Here is a 19,221-nt window from a genome sequence, read left to right on the forward strand (position 1 = left end):
ACAAAGTTGCATGATCGCTACCCAGCATAATATATTATTAATAATATTAGGTGTAGTAAAAAGAAATCCATTATTTTTCCATTCAATTTCATGCAAAAATAATGGATTTCTTTTTATTACACCTAATATTATCCCATTTTTTTTAACACGTAAATGCTTTCAGGAATTGGAAAAATGAAGTGCACGCAGCTAAGAAGGATGGCAGGAAGCCTAAATTTTTTACAGCTTTGAAGAAAACATTTATATGGTCATTTTTTTATTACGGAGGATGGGTTTTAGTGTTAGCTGCCATTGTGAGGTAACTATATATTATATTATATATTATATATATATTATACTATATATATTATAATGATTTCATTATAATATTTGCTCATAAAAATATGTTTTACAGAACTATGCAAATATATATTTTGGGTTTGTTCATTTGGCACTTTGATCCAAGAGCAGCATCTACTCAGGAAGAAGCATATCTTTACGCTTCTGGTGTAATAATGTTAGGAATAATGATAGTGATGATAACTCATCATTCGAATATGGGCTTAATGGAGATTGGAATGCGAGTGAGAATAGCAAGCTCCTCTTTAATATACAGGAAGGTCTCTATTAGGCTAATTAGTGTTTTAAAGATCTTTAATCCATTCTCTAAGAATCTTTTAAATATCTGTTTTTCTCTAGATATTATGCTTATCCAGTTCTACAATCACCACTCCAGGACAAGTTGTTAATCTGTTATCAAACGACATGTCAAAATTCGAGCAATTGTTTTTAACGTTACATTACATTTGGATCCTGCCTATACAAGGATCCATAATTGCATTTATGATATGGCAGAGCGTCGGCATTGCTTCGTTAGCCGGTGTATTTTTCATAATAATTCAGACTATTCCTCTTCAAGGTAACATACAATTGCAAATATATATAATAATTAACTAACTATATAAGTTACTAATTTTTACGTACTTTACAGGATACATAAGTAGATGTACCTCGAAGTTACGTTCAAAAATCGCAATAAGAACTGACGAAAGAATTCGCTTGATGTCCGAAATAATCAAGGGCATACAAGTTATTAAAATGTATACTTGGGAGAAACCATTTGCGGAATTAGTTAATTGTGCAAGAAAGTTGGTATATATTTCAATTTCATTGTTACTATGAAGAAATCTAACGTAATAAATGTATTATTTCGTCTAGATATGAAATCGATGTTCTCACTCTAATATCGTATCTAAGAGGTTTCACGTTAGCCTCTTGTGTTTTCACGGAAAGAACAACGTTATATTTTACAATTATGGCCTACGTACTTTGTGGACATTCTATATCCGCCGATAAAGTATTCTCACTGGCACAATATTTTAATATTCTTCAACTTACTATGGCAATATTTTATCCTTTGGCCGTAGCGGGTGCTGCTGAAGCAGCAGTTTCTATAAAAAGAATTGAGGTAAAATCATTTTACTTAGTTGAGACCAACTTTAAAGATAAATAAATATAAATCAGTCATTAATTGTTACATGTTAAATCAAAACGATAATAGAAAAATAAAAATTTAAGAAATTTCAAACACTTGTTACGCAGTAAATAATTATAGTACAGAAATGCTAACAGAATGAAAATAAAGTTTGAAATTTAATAGAATTTCCTGTTATTGAACGAGAACGTTCCATTGATACAATCTTCATCAACTATCAAAGACACAAGTATTTTAATGAAAAATGTTAGTGCTTCGTGGACAACCACTAAAATTGTAAATACATTACATAATATCAACATTCAAATTAAAGATAAAAAACTCTACACCATTATTGGTCCTGTGGGCGCAGGCAAGGTATATCTATTGAATACTTTCTATATTTATATGTGTGTAATATTTTGTGTAAAACGAATTTTAATATTTATTTTAAGAAAATCTGTTTTTATTTAATTTTCAGAGTTCTTTCCTGCAAGCAATTTTAGGCGAATTGAAATCATTGCAAGGTCAAATACAAATAAATGGCAAAATATCATATGCTGGCCAAGAACCTTGGCTGTTTACTGGTACAGTGCGAAATAACATTTTGTTTGGTCAGCCTTATGATAACGTTAAATATCAGAATGTTGTAAACGTATGCGCTCTTATGAAAGATTTCGAACAACTGCCATATGGTGATAAGACTTTAGTCGGTGAAAGAGGTATGGCACTCAGCGGTGGACAACGTGCTAGAATTAATCTAGCAAGGTAAATTTGTTATATTGCACTTGCAAAACAGTGTTACATATTTTTACATAATCTGCTATTTATAGAGCTGTCTACAGAGATGCTGATATTTATCTTTTCGATGATCCTTTATCTGCTGTTGATTCTCACGTTGGTAGACACTTATTTAATGAATGTATAAACAATTATTTGCGAAACAAAACAAGAATTCTCGTGACTCATCAATTGCAGTACTTGAAACAATGCGATTACATTGTTATCCTTAATAATGTATGTAAAATATTACGTTACACACACACACACACACACACACACACACACACACACACACACACACACACACACACACACACACACATGCGCGCGCGTATAATTACTTATGTGAATACATTTGCACATTATTATAAGTGTATGAAATTTAATTACGTGAATTTTTTCAAAAAGGGTCAAATTGAAGATGAAGGTACATTTATAGCCCTTCAAGAAAAACGTGCGATTTTTTTGGAAATATTAATGAAAGTTGAAGAAGTTAATGAAAAGATGAAGGAACCATTAAAAATTGACGCAAATCCTATGTCTGACATAATTTCAAACAGTAATGATGAAGATACGGAGAAAGCCGAGCCTCAAGAAACCGAAGAGCTTTTGGCTAAAGGAAGTTTATCAAAATTGATTTATTGGAAATATTTGCGTAGCGGTGCTTCGATCATCATGATTATCTTCTTTTTGTTTTGCATGATTTTCGGACAAATTGGAAACAATGGTTGTGACTATTGGGTTGGTTATTGGTAAGTTTTTATGAGGAAGAATCTATTCCTAGATGTAATAAATTTTATGATACAGGACCAGACAAGAAGAGATGCGTATCAAAGCTATGCGCGAACTACAGCATAGTGCAGTGAACAATTTTACAATGCTTTCTTCCACACTGAGATCTACTAGACAAATAGAAAATGCATCGAATATTAATAACGAATTCATGGAATTTGTAACAACTACAGACTATTATAGAAAAGATATGTCCAATGATACTATATCGTCACGAAATTTTACTATCAATAACTGTTAGTATTTCCTACTTTTCAATATATCCAGTCTTGTAATTGTATCGTAAATGTTTTACTACTTTATTTCAAATTAGATCAAAATTATAGATGAAAATATATACTATCTCGATACGAATATGGCTTTATGGATTTATGGAGGTTTTATTGCTACCAGCATTGTAGTAACGACAATAAAAAATTTAATTTTCGTCAAGATATGTATGAATGCCAGCAAGAATTTACATAATTTCATGTTTTCGTGCGTACTTAAAGCACCAATGTCGTTCTTTGATAATAATCCATCTGGTAAAGTATATGACTATATATTGACTTAGGCTGAGTTGTTCCATTTTTCGGTAAATTTTAGCTCACTGTCTTACTCTCTTAAGCCAGCGCCATACGCTGCTTATTTTTTTGCTGGATTATTAGAATCTTGCCATCGTATTGGCTGCGATGCTGGCATTACTCACTACTGCAGTCAAAATGATAGCTAGATTCCAATCCAGCTAAAAATTCAACAGGAAATCAAACATCATGTTCCGCCGGCTTAACTCTCTTATATTCTTACTTTTTTATTATTTTGTTTATTCAATAGGTAAATTATATAGGTAAATTATCACATAATTTATCCGAAGATGGAATAACCGGTTCTTAGTGTTTGATCAGCAATTATTAATGTAACGTAACAGGATACAAATAAATAAGAATTGTACTTTCCTAGGTCGAATTTTAAATCGTTTTTCAAAGGACATGGGCGCAGTAGATGAAATATTGCCCAGCACTATGACAACATCCATTCAAATATTTATGGTGATGATTGGAATTCTGATTCAAGTACTTATTATCAACTGGTGGATTATATTCGCTGTAATCATTATGATTTTCTTGTTTGGCATAATAAGAAAAATTTATCTTCCAATAGCGCGAACCACAAAACGGTTGGAAGGAATTGGTAAATTACTTTCCTTCTTTAGACAATCTGAAGCTATCTTTCGTGTTTAAAATTAACGTTCAGTTAAATTTTTAGCGAAGAGTCCCATGTTTTCACATGTAAATTCTACATTGTCGGGTCTGACGACGATACGTTCTACCGGTGCTCAGGAGATGATTCGCAAACAATTTGACGAACATCAAGATTTACACACTAGCACCTATTCACTAATTATCGCAACTGGCACAGTATTCGGTTTAGCGTTGGACATAGTATCTATCGGATTTATCGCCATTGTTACATATAGTTTTATTGCATTAAATGATGGTAAGTATTTGATACAATTACTAATTACAGAGTTCGTAATAATAGAATACAGATCTTTTTGTCTTTGCTAGAAAACACTTTCGCCGGACATGTCGGTTTAGCTATTTCGCAAGTGCTCATTTTATGCGGTATGGTACAGTACGGAATACGTCAAACCGCAGAGACGATCACACAGATGACGAGCGTAGAAAGAATAATGCAATTCACCGAGCTCGAGAAAGAAGGCCCATTTGAGAGTAATCCCAAAGATAAACCGTCGAGTAATTGGCCCTCTAAGGGAGAAATTAAATTCGATCGTGTTTATCTTCGATATTCCGAATCTGAATTACCCGTTCTTAAATCTTTAAGTTTTGTCGTTAAACCTGGCATGAAAGTAATTACTACTTGTACAAATGAAATCCGTTATCAAATAATCTCTTTCTAAATAATTATAATTATATTCTAAATTATTCTAAATTATTCTTTCTATATAATTTTTTAGATTGGAATTGTGGGTCGTACCGGAGCCGGGAAATCATCTCTAATTGCCGCTTTGTTTCGCATGGCACAACTTGACGGCACTATCTACATTGATAACATTGATACGAAGAAGATTGGGCTTCACGATTTGAGAAATAAAATCTCCATAATACCGCAAGAACCGGTTTTATTCTCCGCTACGCTTCGAAATAATCTCGATCCCTTTTATAAGTTTCATGACGCCGATCTGTGGAGTGTTTTAGAAGAAGTGAAATTAAAACACATGGTAGACTCTTTAGACTATCGTGTCGAACAGGACGGCAGTAACTTCAGCGTCGGACAGCGACAGTTGGTTTGCCTAGCTCGCGCGATTTTACAAGATAATAAAATACTTGTGCTCGACGAAGCTACTGCCAATGTGGATCCTACGACGGACGCACTCATACAAACTACGATCCGAAAGAAATTCGAAAACTGCACAGTATTAACAATAGCGCACAGATTGAACACGATAATGGACAACGATAAAGTACTGACGATGGATCAAGGTCAATTATTAGAATTCGATCATCCATACATTTTGTTACAAAACGAACAAGGTCACTTCAGCAGTATGGTGCAAGAAACTGGAAAGGCGATGACAGAACAACTTAAACAATGTGCCAAAGAGGTAAATCAATTCCATGATGATAAAGAATGAGAAAAAAACATTAAAAAGATATTTAAGTGTAATATTTTGTTTACAGGCGTATGAACAACAGCATGAACTATTGTGATTTACTCTAGAAGTATGTCCGTGTTAAAGAAACAAATTTACTTATTTCTTTTTACTTAATTTTAATTTAAATAATTCAGTTTTTATTTTTTTTTTTTTAGGCAATATTTTTACTGAAAACTGATTAGATTGTAATATTTAATTATTTTAAATAATTTGTACTTATTTTTTTATAAACGTTTGTGTGTAAAGAAATAATATTATATATTTTTATTACCTTCGGTGATAGAATTAGTAAAATGCCCTCACAAAATATAGGAAGATCCAGATGGAAGTCAATTTAATTTGTAATATCTCGTATTCCAGCTTCAATTTACAATTGTGTTTTAAGAAATAATCGACGAACAATTTGCTTGAATTGGAAATTGTAAAATTTACAAAAAAATATTATTAGACATCAAGATTCTTTGATTGAATATGACTTCTTCGTTTATTTGTGTTAATATTGCAAAGTAAAGTTATCATTTTTCTTTTTAATTACATACAATTAGGCCTTTATTAAATTTTTATAAATAGCATTTTATAAAAAAATTTAAAGAACTTCTAACAGAATTGATACCACTTTATAACTTTGAATATCATACAAATATCAAATTTCATTTGAAAAATAATGACAAAGTACAATATATTACAATATAAGTCTACAATGCTATTATCGATAGTTAAATGGCTGTTGAAAAATTTAATTATCGGGGAATGCAATATGTTCAATGCTGCATCCAAAGTTAAGAAAGTTACTTTATAAAAGTAACTTGTTACGGTTACTATTCTTTTCTGTTACATTATACATAAATTTAAAAAGATCTTGAAACAAAGAATAATTTATAGGAAATATCATATATTAATTTTTGATTAAAACTTTAAATACTGTTTAATAAGGTGCCTATTATTTTGATCTAAGGCTGTATTGTACATGTACAAAGGATGTATTCATTAGTCATAAAAAAAGTATTTGTAATAATTACAAGTAACATATTACTTTCTAATTCTGTATACAATGTTAAATTTCCATATAGGAAATGAGAGAATATGTTACTTGTCGATAGCCAAATAAAAATATAAATTTTGATATTCTATATGAAGTTGAAAAAAATTATTAAAGATTTCTTTTTAATGAATAATTATATTGAGATTTTATAATGATATAATAAATAGAGGTACATATACTGATACATACAAAAATATATCACAAACTTTTTTGTCTCTTAACTATGTTTCCTTGATCTAAAATAAGAAAAATAAAGAACTGCAATTCCAGGTCAAATCAACTGCACTACACCAGATTTGACCAAGTTCGCTACAGCACTATACTGTATGATATGCTGCGAACCTTCCTCAAAGTCTATTTCTTCATTCAACATACCAGGCAGAACTATGCCAGTAACCCTTTGATTAGCACGTAGAAACACATGCGCCTGCAGATTAGGTTTAATGGTAAACTTGTTCGCTTCAAATCGCTGAAAGTTAGATGGCATATGTTGTAAAGCCACCGTTTTGAAGAATGTTTCCAGATTGGCCAGGTACTCCTTAGCGAAACGCAACTCACCTGGAGTCAAATAAGCCTCCTCCGGACTTCTATTTGTCTCCTCCGACAGGATATGAATCGTAAATCGTTCGATCTTCTCCAAGCGTGCTCGCAGGTAGCTGCTGATGATGTATTTGATCCGATCGAGCTCCATCCGGTGGACTAACGTTCGCAGATCGTTCTTGTCTAACCTCTTGATGTTCTCTTCCATGTGCGCGATCTGTTGCAGCATGCAGTCCACCAAGTCGGACTGATGCGGCAAGATCTCTGGAGCGAACCTCTCGTTCATCCAAGCGTTTTCGATTTCCTGGAGCACCGTCTGCGCCGTCAGTTCCCCGACGCCATCCCCATCGTCTAGCAAACTGTCCTCGAGGCTCTCCTCCATGGCTGTTGATTATATATAATAATCGTTAAAAATATTCGCGCGCGAAAGAAATGCACTTTGTTTTCCTTTTGCGTACTTATTGTGTTGATTTTTGAAAGTATCTGTCGTTGATATAAATATTACGAATCATCACGATGCTATCACCGATCCATCATCGTCCAGCACTTATGGCGGGATGCACATAACCGCTATCAACTCTATGTTCTACTAATATTTGCTTCTCGGCAGTTCCCGGCTCGGGCCATTTTGAATCGCTTTCGAATTTCCCACGTGATTATCTCGAAGTTTAATAAATTTTGATCTTACTATCGATTGCGTTTGAATTTAATCGCGCAGTATCTCGTTCGAAATTGACGAGTTCTTCGAGTTTGTTATATATAAATATACTGACTGTCAGGAAAGATAAGGATAGCTTTCGTTCATTTTTTTTACGATTGTTTTAAAGCGATTTTATCATTTTATCTAAATTGCCTTTATTTACAAATGACGCGTAACACAAATTTATGTGTCATTTTTAACGTTATGATTCAAATGGCTCTTCTGTAATGACTACTCAGGAACTTTAAATAAAATAAAACTTTATATATAAATATATTTATTTGTATTTACAATTTATATTTTCTCCTAATCTATTCTCTTTCGAAATTATAATATATAATATATAAACTAAAATTTATAAAACATATAAAATAAATTAAAATTATTTACAGTATTATTTTAATATAAATCTGATTCTTTAACAATTAGAAAATTTATTAAGATTAGACACTGAATTGTTGAATTTGATCAATCTGTATCATCAAGTGATTTTCCGCATTCTATTCTTGTTGCATTCTCGTAAGGTTTCTATGTGCGGCAACTCAAGGTACTCTCAAGGTATTCCCAAATCCTGCGTAATCTAATAGAGAACTTCTTAAGACTGTTTGCCGACTTAGAAAAGTGTTGTATATAGTCGCAAACACGTAAGATCTCGCGACGTATATTTAAGCGCGGCTTGTCATCGCGCAGCTTCGAGCCACAGCCGATGGTGGACCGAACAGGGAACTCTACCTGCAAGCGTCTTCACGGATAGGCCGTTACATCACGCCGACGATCCTACAGTTTACTTGGATTAGTTCGTTCACCACGACGATTTTTTCCAAGTAGAACGGAGGCAAGTCATGAATTTATTTTCTTGCTGTAATTATCTGCAAGGAAACGTGAAAATTCAGTAAAGCTCAAACTTGCTGACGAATAACTTCCTATCTTTGTTTTGCATTTTTTCTTTTCAAATTTTTTCAACGTTAAGCAGTCCAGATTATAAATAGTATATAAGTAATCTCGCATAAGAGAATATTAATTAATATAGAGACTTTCGCAGTTCACTATGTCTTTCGTATCTGGACCAAGCCATGCAGCTTACACATGGGCAGCACAAGGAGGCGGATTTGGTAATCAAACAGTGGTCGACAAAGTGCCACCGGAGATGCTCCACATGGTCGATGTTCACTGGTATCAATTCCCGCCGATGAATCCTCTATGGCATGGACTTCTTGGTTTCGCTATCGGCGTCCTTGGCACAATATCTATCATCGGTAACGGCATGGTGATATACATATTTACCACCACCAAGAGTCTTCGCACTCCGAGCAACTTGCTTGTCGTCAATCTTGCCATCTCTGATTTCTTAATGATGTTGTGGATGTCTCCAGCTATGGTGCGTTCTAATCCAAAGTATTCATGATACAAAGTATTCAAAATATTCAATACGACAATAATATTCGGTGTGACCTGTATATTCAATTAACGATGTGCACAGGTAATCAATTGCTATTATGAGACTTGGGTGCTAGGACCCTTGTTCTGTGAATTGTACGGCATGACGGGCTCCCTGTTCGGATGTGGCTCCATATGGACGATGACGATGATCGCATTCGATAGGTATAACGTAATTGTCAAAGGCTTGTCTGCTAAGCCAATGACCATTAAAGGCGCCCTCATTCGTATATTCGCTATTTGGCTCTTTACGATACTTTGGACAATCGCTCCACTGTTCGGATGGAATCGGTGAGATGCAAAAGTCTAAAATAATATTAACTATTATTAAAGAATATTATGAATTATTAGCAACATACATTTCCTTTCCATAGCTATGTGCCTGAAGGCAACATGACTGCCTGTGGTACTGATTATTTAACCAAGGACATAGTATCCAGATCGTACATCCTGTTCTATAGCATCTTTGTCTACTTTATGCCACTGTTCCTCATCATCTACAGCTACTTCTTCATCATTCAAGCGGTCGCCGCTCATGAAAAGAACATGCGTGAGCAAGCGAAGAAGATGAACGTCGCTTCTCTGCGATCTGCCGAAAACCAGAGCACCAGTACCGAATGCAAACTGGCGAAGGCAAGCCTTCTTGCTTGTAAACTCTCGCGAATTGTTCTCACTTATACGATCGCTATAACAATGTTACTAATTATAGGTAGCTCTCATGACCATCTCTTTGTGGTTTATGGCGTGGACTCCATACCTAATCATCAACTTCGCAGGCATCTTCGAGACGACTAAAATCAGTCCGCTCTTCACAATTTGGGGTTCTCTCTTTGCCAAAGCCAATGCTGTGTACAATCCCATTGTGTACGGTATCAGGTAAATCGCAACAACTCCATTTTCTGAAGTATGTCGTCATTGGAATGTATTTTTACAGATAGAATACGATAAAGTAGATGAATTTTCTCACATGCTTCTAGCGAAACTAATCTTTTTTCTATGTGATTCCAGCCATCCCAAATATCGAGCTGCTCTTTTCCAAAGGTTCCCATCTCTGGCGTGTGCCACCGAGCCGGCGCCTGGCGCGGACACAATGTCCACGACTACCACAGTTACAGAAGGCGAAAAATCTGTCGCATAAAATAACAATGATTTTTTTGACGATGGAATACATTTACTAAATAAATGTAAATGCCGTGAAATATTATTATATTCTCGTACAGAAATCGCATCATCATGAGTTGTAAATAATTGCATTAAATAACGTGTGCAAGTGAGATACGTCACTAACGAGAATATATTTAACCGTGATATTTTATATAAGAAAAAGTGTGATTAGAGCGAGAACCTCAGCCAAGCGAATATGCGAAAAATTTTAACAGAAAAATCGAGGGTTAAACAGTTTCATTATAGCTGTTAGTTTATGAAACATTGTATGATTCGGCCGCACCACAAGACGAATCTCTCATAAATGGCTCATAACGCAGTTGTAAATTTTATCATCTCTTGGAAATATATGTCACTTTGGAATTAGCAAATATATAATTGCTAAAAATTATACCGTCATTATATGCGGTATGCGGTAATATATCGCTATAACAATATCTGTAACTAATTTTATAGAATTAAATAGATACTGCATGCAATCACAAACGAATTCTATTCAATCACAAAAATTTTTTAACGTGTGTGTACATATACGGGGGGGGGGGGATGTCCTATTTTAATTAAAACAATCAGTTTCTGAAAATCATGAGACTTTAGAGAAAGTTTTAGACGAAAGTTGTACGAGGATTAAAAAGGATACAAGATAGTGCTATCTACCCAGTAAACGAGATTTCAATTTCTATAAATAAATAAAAATGCATTGGAATTGAAAAAGGATTCATTTCAATGTTTGCGAATGCGTCTTTCTGAAAACACATGAATTCATTTCAATCTTCAATCGTTTATTGGACTTCTTATTTTCATTTTTACAAAAAAATGTTTCAAGTCTCACAATTCGAAAATAAATTTCATTATATACTGTTTTTTTGGCTAAAAGAATATGTAAAGAAAAAAAATAGAGGATTCTACTTAAAAAATTAAAGATGCCCTTCACGTGATCTTTAAACAACTATCTAAGGTCAAACCAATAGTATCTTATGCTCCTCTTAAAGTTATACAGCTTCTGTTTGAAACATTTTTCTCTAAAGTCACATAATTTCCAAAAATTAGCTATTTTAACTACAATAAAACACGCTGTATACACGTATCTAATACTATGCATTAGTATTTTTTTTATTATATCTTAAGAGCCTATAGATATTCTACTAAATCATTACATGATAATGCCAAATGATTTGAATAATATCCTATATCTATACAATTGGTATTAAATGCCTTCTATTATTTATTCCTGTAAATATTTAATCATCTGCAATAAAAATAAAGAACAAAGGAGAAGATTTGAAATAAAATGAGAATTCATCACAGCATATCATGGAATCAGCTCACTCAAAGTTTCCATATATGTTTTTTTGCATAATCGCCGATTATTTAGCCTTTACAAATTACCAATGTTTCATACGTTTACATTTATCACTCACTCACTCACACACACACACACACACACACACACACACACACACACACACGCGCGCGCGCGCGCGTTTATTATTGATTCGTTTCCTTGAGAAACATACCCTAAACATATATCACATATATAGAAATTACAATACATTGTTTTCTTGGAATTACGTTGTAGTTGTAGATGACGTTTCTGCAGTTTTCGCAGCCACAGATGGGTCTTCAGTTGAGCCACATACAAAGAAAGGTAATTTTTCCTTTAATGCCGCTCTATATTTTGGATGACTGTGCAGAGTAAAAAAATATTAATGCAATACAAGAACATTAATGATTATATCCTGCTTAAAAATCTCATTTACCTTATTCCATAAACAATTGGATTATATATAGCGTTTGCCTTTGCAAAGAGAGATCCCCAGATGGTGAAAAGAGGACTAATTTTAGCAATACCGAAAATACCGACATAATTAATAACCAGATACGGCGTCCAAGCCATGAACCATAAAGAAATGGTCATTAGTGCCACCTGTAATTAATAAAGTGAATGTATATCCTGACTTTCTTCAAATCATTCTTTCAATATTTTAGCGCACATAATATATTTATAATTTTAATATATTTTTTGTCTCACCTTTGCCAATTTTGCTTCTGCACTTATATTTTGATTATCTCCAGATCGTAAAGATTGAACATTCATTTTCTTAGCTTGTTCTCTCATTGTTCTTTCATGAGCAGCTACTGTCTATTAATTAAAAAATGTATTTATGATATACATTAAATTTTTTTTAATGCTGTATTGTATGAATATTCTTACCGAAACGATAAAATAATAACTGTAAATTATAATAAGCAGCGGCATATAATATACAAATATCGAGTACACCAAGATATATGATTTGGAACTCCAATCCTTAGTAAGATAATCTGTACCACAAGCGGTCATATTGCCTTCTGGTACATATCTAATCACATTATAAAATATATTACAACATTCTCTTCTCTATTGTAAAGCATATTTTCTTATAATCATAATTTTTTATTATCTTAATATTACCTATTCCATCCCACTATGGGTAAAATTGCCCATATTGAAGCGAAGAGCCAGATTATTAAAATTTCGAGTAATGCTTTCTTGATGGTGAGTGGCTTTCCCGCCATACCCTACAGAGATTTAGGTATGTTGATTTCTGTTCACATACTAATAATAATATAAGAGTATATTATACATATACCTTTACTATAACATTGTATCTGTCCAAAGCAATAGCAGTCATAGTCCATATTGAAGCGCATCCACATAAGGAACCAACCATGGCATGCATATCGCACATTAGCGGCCCTTAATATAAAATTAATTCATACATTATTTACACATTATCAATTTAAACTTATATTACAAATGCAATAATTAGTATAATGGAAAGAAAAAGTTTGCATTACCTAATATCCAGGTCTCATAGTAACAGTTGATCATCATATGAGGCGTCATAATGATCATCATAATAAAGTCCGAAAATGCCAAATTTACTATTAGAAGATTGCTCGGTGTTCTTAGGGAGGGTGTCATCAAGAATATATATACTACAACACCATTACCGCACCATCCCATAAATCCTAACACAATCATCACAAGGCCTAGAATTTTGTGCCACATTGGATTTATCGGTGGAAACTGATACCTGTAATTCCAGAGTTTAATGAGATTTACTTTGCAAATACGAATGGTTTAGGAATACAGAGAAATCGAAAGTAACCAATGTGGATCGATTAAGTGCATCATATCCGGAGGTACTTTATTCACTACAGTTTTATTATTGAAAGACATAATTTGCTGCATAGCTCGAGGTCCGATCGTCCTTGTTATATCAGCAAACGCCATGGTGGAATTCTCAGAGAAAATAGTCAAATTTTCGGTACTTACTGTAATAAGGGACTCCATTTTCTGCAAAATATTGGTAATTAAGTATGGATCATTTAGATATAATGCATAAAAAATAACAGATATGCATACTTCTTGACACTGGAATGTTTCAAGATACAACTGTTTCTGCTGGATCTAGATTCTGAATTCGAGGCAAAACTCCTAATTTTTTTAAAACATCAATAGTCTGTGACAAAGAATAACTTGTAATAGTAACTGTTATAGTATAAGTAGAAGAGCGCAAATTTCTTTTATATAGGCATAGAAATCCAATAAAATCATCCAATTACATATGTAAATGTACCTATCCCCTTAGTATAATGTATATGAATGTAATATGTATGTTATGCATGTCAATTACTGTCACTTATTATTTGGAATAATCCGATCGGAATGAAACTTTACAGAAGCTGATAACAAATGTGATTTAAATAATGGAGCTATATTCATTTAGTATTTTTTATAGATAAAAAATTTTTTATTCTTTATATTTTTATACTTATCAATCTTTTATATTTATATCTATTTTTATATATAGTTATATATTACACACTATATTCACAAATTGTCTCAAATATAATTACAAATTACAAAAAGCTTCATTTTATTGTTCTTGAAATTCTCCTAATATGTTGACTGCGACTTTCTTGCAGAGCTTCCTCTAACTCTTGAGTTATATGAAGTAAATTAGTTGGATCGGTTTGTAGCAGAATGTGTTCAATTTCCTCGGGATTCTCGGGATTCTTCAGCGATAAGTCAAGAGAGATGAGTGGTGCAACTTGTTTCAATAAGGATCTTGATGCAATCTATAATGCAGAGTAATATAATTCAATTATAAATTGAAACGCTTTGAGGAAAAAACGAGGGATATGAAGACTCCGCTACCTGTACTTCAAATCTCCATTCCATGTCATGGTATCTCGACAATTTAAATCCAATCTCTTCCAATGCATCCGAGACTTCATCCTTCTTAATGCTGTATAATTTACTCAATATCGCTTCCTTGTCTTCCGTGAAACCTAAGGCGACCATGGAATCTCGAAAATCCTCCGTGCTTAGCTATAAAACTCAAAATTTTCAGATTTTCCAAGTTTTTTCAGTAAACATCCTATTATTTTGCATTACTTTGGTAAATCTTACCTTGTATTTGCAACTCTCCAACAAAAGATTGACCAACCCTTCTACCGAATTTTTAATCACATCCAGCTCAACATTTAACTTTTCTAAAACAAGAACAAGATAACTTATATAGTTAGCAATTGTACGTCACTTTGATCATTATAGCATTATCTATGTTTGTGTTAAACTTGTGTTTTTAATTCATATAAATATATACCTGTATATTCATGCATTGACAAAAGGATTAAATAAAGTAAATTTCATCATTTAAATGGCAGATGTGATTTAATTTCTGCAATTATTCTGTTATTACATTCTGTTAGAAAATTTTGATCAGGATTGTACGTTATTCATCTATATCTACTAATCTATATCTACATATATGCAACTAATATAAACTATATAAACTATAGATGTTCTATTATAGAGTTTTTATTGCAGTAGAACTTTATTTCTCGCTTTCGCCAAATATCAAATATATATTTATTTCACTATAAATTCATGCCATTAAAGTATATGTACACACATACTATTTGAGCTAAAAAAATAGACCTCAGATTTGTTTTTTTAACTAAACTTTTTGTACGATTTATCTTTTTTCTTTTTTCTTTCCATGTTGGAGAAAAAAAAGAGAAGTCTGCAAGAAGTTTAATAATTTAACTAAAAAGAAAATAAGTGTCTTATGTCTTATATGTCACATGTAAACAATTTGTAGAAATGACGCCTATCGAAGCCTATGTTCTTTATCTTTGCATTAGATTGTATAAAACTTCTATTTTGCTTATATATATTTATTTATCAATATTTCTAGTCAGATATATTAATAATTACAAAACAATTTCTTTTTATGCGTTATCCAATATATATTTTTATTTTATATAATGCTTATATTGTCTACATAAAAAAGATTCATGTAAATTTGATATAAATATGTAAAAATTGTAAAACATGTAAACGTAAAATGTGAAATATAAAGTACAACCCTGATTTTTGTATTTCTGCTGACATTCAACGAACACAATTTGCAGAATATTTTTAACAGATAATTTCAAAATCTGCTTGCAAAATTAAATTTGGTTATCCGAATACGTACGAGCAGCAGCGTTATATACTTTGACATTCGGGCCTTTTTGCAAATAATCCAGAGCCAATTTGCAGAAATCCTGTAAAACTACGGAGGGAATATGCTTCACTTTACGTTTCTCTGTGAAACAAATTCATTCATCGGCAGATAATTCGCTCTTACCTGGTGACGATTGTTCAACTAGGAACAGCATATGCTTTTTGTGATTCGGCTTCAATGTTAACAACATTTTCGTTCTTGGAGTGTTTACCAGTTAAAATTCTTAATTAGCTGAAAATTAACAGCCATACGAGAATTCTCAAATTACTTACAATTCTTTCAAGACAGGCGGTACTACATCGTCGCCATGTTGATTCTCGATTCTCCATCACTTTCCATTGTTCCATGTACTACGCACCGCGCAGTTTCAATAATTAATAGCAGTTTCATAAATGTGTGTTTACATATCTCGAAATAATTTTTATATCCATATTTCTATCAATGTAGATCAATCTTATTGTCAGTTTAACTTACTTTTTATCTTTTCCTAATGTTCTAAAGATTAGACTAAGATAAAGAATAAATTGAAGCTAAATTTTACATTACGTTAGAAAGTAATCAGTCATCTTATTAATCATGTAAGAATCGATTTTGAGGAAAGGGAGAATATTGTGGAAAGAGAGTTTATACAGTATTTAATTTACATAAATTGCACTTGAATGATTATGACACGTAGCCAAGCTTTATATTAATAATTGTCTAGTATAAATAAATGTATGAACCAAACATGACATTCATACCGAATTAGAAGAGATTATACTTAATGTCACTTAAGCATTAGTGATTAATCATACAAATGTAATAATTCCACAAAGTCATGATCTGTACAATATTATGATTTCGATTGGTTTATCGATGCTTTAATCTGGGCCTGTTGAAACGCTTGCTGCAATTTATCTATCACATCCCTCTGTGAATCCAGCTTTTTGTCTAGGGTAGACATCAAGTCGTCCACACGTTTCCTAAAATTCATTTCCTTACATGTAAATCCGAAACAGTTGCAGTTCGATTTCTAGATCAGTATTTACATGACTGATTCTTATTTAGGCCAGTATTTATAGTTAATTTTTATATTTAAAATTGTCTTGGAGTACAATCTAAGGGTCTTGGCAGAAAGCCAAGACTGAAGTATAACCTTAAGACAATATCTTATGATTTAAGTCTTATGGTCATTCTACAATAAGCCATTAATTATAAATCAGAAATCAGAAGCTAAAAATTGACCAATCACAGTTGTCAATTTTTAGCTTTTGACTTCTAATTTATGACTAATGGCTTATTGTAGAAGGCTCATTAAGATTATAAGTCAGCTTTCTGTTAACACCCTAAGATGTCATATATCTACTTTTTCTATGATTTATGGAGGGAAGGAATCCCTAAAATTTTAAGATTCTGAGGCTAGAACAAAATTTAACAATGCCAAAAATTATTAGAAAACAAGATCTTCTATAAGTTACTTTATTATAAAGTTTTGGTGCTCAAAGGATTAAGACAGTTTTGAAATAAGAACAGGCTATGAATATTACCCTAATAAAAGCAAACCTACAGTTCAGACTTGATGTAATCCATACGCTTGTCAACATTCTGTTTGGCTTCACACAATTCCTGTTTCACGAGCACAGGTCCTATCAGCTTGAATACATCGTTCTCTTCCTTTAGAATATCTAGCTCTTTCTTCACCATAATATTTTCATTCAGCTGACCATCTAGTTGCTGCCTCTGGCTCAGCGCCTTGTTGTATTCTGCAAATATAATAAATTCATAGTGATTCTTCTTTATATATAATAATTGGTTTTTTGTCTATTACTGGTATCATCTAGCAAAGAAGACAGAATCAAATTAAAAAAGCAATAATATCAAAAATAATAGGAGCTTTCAAACAAAAGACAGATGACACAATGTAACATAGTGAATCATTACATCCTTTATGCCAATGTTAAATAAAGATCATGAAATGATCACTATGTTATATAGTGTCGCTTATTGAAAAGTTCCCAATGAGAGATAAACAAGGAGCTTCAGCTTTCTTTTATTTAATGATTCTTGCTAATACTGATTAGCTTCAGCCAGTAATAATTAATAGTCGAATTAATTAAGTACAAAATTGAGAATATATGATCAGAAAATATTTGTGAATACAGTGATTAATTTCGTCAGAAACTTTTAAAAATTTTAGATCCGCATTCGGCGATTTTGATGCTTTATTTTACAGATCATTGCTGCATTTAAAGGAGGAGCAAAATTTATATTAAACACTTTCCAGAAATAATCATGAACGTTTCTTAACCTTTTTGAATTTGTCGTAGCGTGTCGGCTTCATTTTGAAGCTTCTTTTGGATTTCCTCTACCATGATTGTCCGAAAGATATTTTTAACTGTGCTAAGAAATGAGCCGCTATCGCACTATGCAATTTTACAAATAAACTTTTAACGATAACACTGGAAATTCTTCTTCGGACTCGGAGACTTCGCCAACATATCCAAATTAGATTTTTTAAGTCCGTTCTTTATTCCTGCATTCTCTGAACTGATGCACTGCATGCATCACTTGAAGTGAAACATATATTTTATTTCGCCAGAGAGAAACCTCTGATTTCGCTTCAATTTATTGCACTATGTGCACTTGTTCAGAGAGCAGAAATAAAGAACAGACTTTACATTCTTTAATCGCTTCGTGCGATTCGATATATTTCGATAGCTTTAATTATTGTTTTGTGATATTAAATTGATGATTTTTTTTTATATAAATGCTGCATAAATAAGTATGCATACCTGTAATGCTAAAAATTTATGTGCTACATACATATATATTAAAAACACATCTATTCTATTACACATCTACGAAATAAATCATAAAATTAATGGTATCAGTATTACTATCATTTAAATTTTAATAACGCAAACTTCCGTAAGATCGCCGTTTTCTTTAATATGAACTTTTTCCCATACCTAATAGTATCTCGTCGAGTTTCCAAATTTCTTTCTATTTATATTTAAAGTTAGTTATTTATATTTAAATCAAGGATATCAAGTTTTCAATTTTTAAAAATGAAGCATAGTAATTATAAATAAATAAAAATTAAATAAATAT

The 19,221-nt window shown here is 32.4% G+C and overlaps 6 protein-coding genes across 7 annotated transcripts in view; 2 read left to right on the forward strand and 4 right to left on the reverse strand.

Annotated features, from left to right (window-relative positions):
- Nucleotides 1-5,766, forward strand: part of LOC108688105 (multidrug resistance-associated protein 4) — a 9,115-nt gene extending 3,349 nt beyond the window's left edge. The window contains exons 3-18 of one of the 2 annotated variants that reach the window (XM_018194207.1): nucleotides 164-298; nucleotides 395-599; nucleotides 679-898; nucleotides 971-1,127; nucleotides 1,198-1,447; nucleotides 1,640-1,831; nucleotides 1,935-2,221; nucleotides 2,287-2,470; nucleotides 2,645-2,988; nucleotides 3,044-3,264; nucleotides 3,355-3,552; nucleotides 3,968-4,198; nucleotides 4,274-4,504; nucleotides 4,576-4,877; nucleotides 4,986-5,633; nucleotides 5,710-5,766. In XM_018194207.1, the coding sequence (XP_018049696.1) occupies nucleotides 164-298; nucleotides 395-599; nucleotides 679-898; nucleotides 971-1,127; nucleotides 1,198-1,447; nucleotides 1,640-1,831; nucleotides 1,935-2,221; nucleotides 2,287-2,470; nucleotides 2,645-2,988; nucleotides 3,044-3,264; nucleotides 3,355-3,552; nucleotides 3,968-4,198; nucleotides 4,274-4,504; nucleotides 4,576-4,877; nucleotides 4,986-5,633; nucleotides 5,710-5,739 (3,835 nt within the window). In that variant the 3' untranslated portion in view covers nucleotides 5,740-5,766. Of the gene's footprint in view, nucleotides 1-163; nucleotides 299-394; nucleotides 600-678; nucleotides 899-970; nucleotides 1,128-1,197; nucleotides 1,448-1,639; nucleotides 1,832-1,934; nucleotides 2,222-2,286; nucleotides 2,471-2,644; nucleotides 2,989-3,043; nucleotides 3,265-3,354; nucleotides 3,553-3,967; nucleotides 4,199-4,273; nucleotides 4,505-4,556; nucleotides 4,878-4,985; nucleotides 5,634-5,709 lie in introns of those variants that run through there. The other variant, XM_018194208.1, reaches the window with a different exon arrangement.
- Nucleotides 5,767-6,946: 1,180 nt separating this feature from the next.
- On the reverse strand, nucleotides 6,947-7,912 carry LOC108688107 (DNA replication complex GINS protein SLD5). The gene is made up of 2 exons (XM_018194210.1): nucleotides 7,725-7,912; nucleotides 6,947-7,650 (listed from the first exon to the last, which is right to left on the reverse strand). The coding sequence occupies exon 2, from the start codon at nucleotides 7,646-7,648 to the stop codon at nucleotides 6,998-7,000; it is 651 nt and encodes a 216-aa protein (XP_018049699.1). The 5' UTR covers nucleotides 7,649-7,650; nucleotides 7,725-7,912; the 3' UTR covers nucleotides 6,947-6,997.
- Nucleotides 7,913-8,234: 322 nt separating this feature from the next.
- Nucleotides 8,235-11,049, forward strand: LOC108688106 (rhodopsin). The gene is made up of 6 exons (XM_018194209.1): nucleotides 8,235-8,801; nucleotides 9,009-9,344; nucleotides 9,447-9,694; nucleotides 9,778-10,036; nucleotides 10,113-10,279; nucleotides 10,412-11,049. Exons 2-6 carry the CDS (start codon nucleotides 9,015-9,017, stop codon nucleotides 10,539-10,541), a joined length of 1,134 nt encoding a protein of 377 aa, XP_018049698.1. The 5' UTR covers nucleotides 8,235-8,801; nucleotides 9,009-9,014; the 3' UTR covers nucleotides 10,542-11,049.
- A 1,041-nt stretch (nucleotides 11,050-12,090) lies between these two features.
- Nucleotides 12,091-14,013, reverse strand: LOC108688118 (rhodopsin-like). The gene is made up of 9 exons (XM_018194224.1): nucleotides 13,980-14,013; nucleotides 13,723-13,910; nucleotides 13,409-13,647; nucleotides 13,201-13,307; nucleotides 13,023-13,129; nucleotides 12,783-12,930; nucleotides 12,600-12,710; nucleotides 12,328-12,494; nucleotides 12,091-12,253 (listed from the first exon to the last, which is right to left on the reverse strand). Exons 2-9 carry the CDS (start codon nucleotides 13,905-13,907, stop codon nucleotides 12,136-12,138), a joined length of 1,182 nt encoding a protein of 393 aa, XP_018049713.1. The 5' UTR covers nucleotides 13,908-13,910; nucleotides 13,980-14,013; the 3' UTR covers nucleotides 12,091-12,135.
- Nucleotides 14,014-14,343: 330 nt separating this feature from the next.
- On the reverse strand, nucleotides 14,344-16,508 carry LOC108688111 (COMM domain-containing protein 2). The gene is made up of 5 exons (XM_018194216.1): nucleotides 16,255-16,508; nucleotides 16,102-16,179; nucleotides 15,030-15,112; nucleotides 14,775-14,948; nucleotides 14,344-14,695 (listed from the first exon to the last, which is right to left on the reverse strand). Exons 1-5 carry the CDS (start codon nucleotides 16,319-16,321, stop codon nucleotides 14,489-14,491), a joined length of 609 nt encoding a protein of 202 aa, XP_018049705.1. The 5' UTR covers nucleotides 16,322-16,508; the 3' UTR covers nucleotides 14,344-14,488.
- Nucleotides 16,509-16,807: 299 nt separating this feature from the next.
- Nucleotides 16,808-18,637, reverse strand: LOC108688110 (prefoldin subunit 6). Its single transcript, XM_018194215.1, has 3 exons — nucleotides 18,419-18,637; nucleotides 17,678-17,873; nucleotides 16,808-17,093 (listed from the first exon to the last, which is right to left on the reverse strand). Exons 1-3 carry the CDS (start codon nucleotides 18,480-18,482, stop codon nucleotides 16,964-16,966), a joined length of 390 nt encoding a protein of 129 aa, XP_018049704.1. The 5' UTR covers nucleotides 18,483-18,637; the 3' UTR covers nucleotides 16,808-16,963.
- Nucleotides 18,638-19,221: the final 584 nt, after the last annotated feature.

This window comes from Atta colombica, unplaced genomic scaffold, assembly GCF_001594045.1.
Source record: "Atta colombica isolate Treedump-2 unplaced genomic scaffold, Acol1.0 scaffold225, whole genome shotgun sequence".
NCBI classification, from domain to species: Eukaryota; Metazoa; Arthropoda; class Insecta; order Hymenoptera; family Formicidae; genus Atta; species Atta colombica.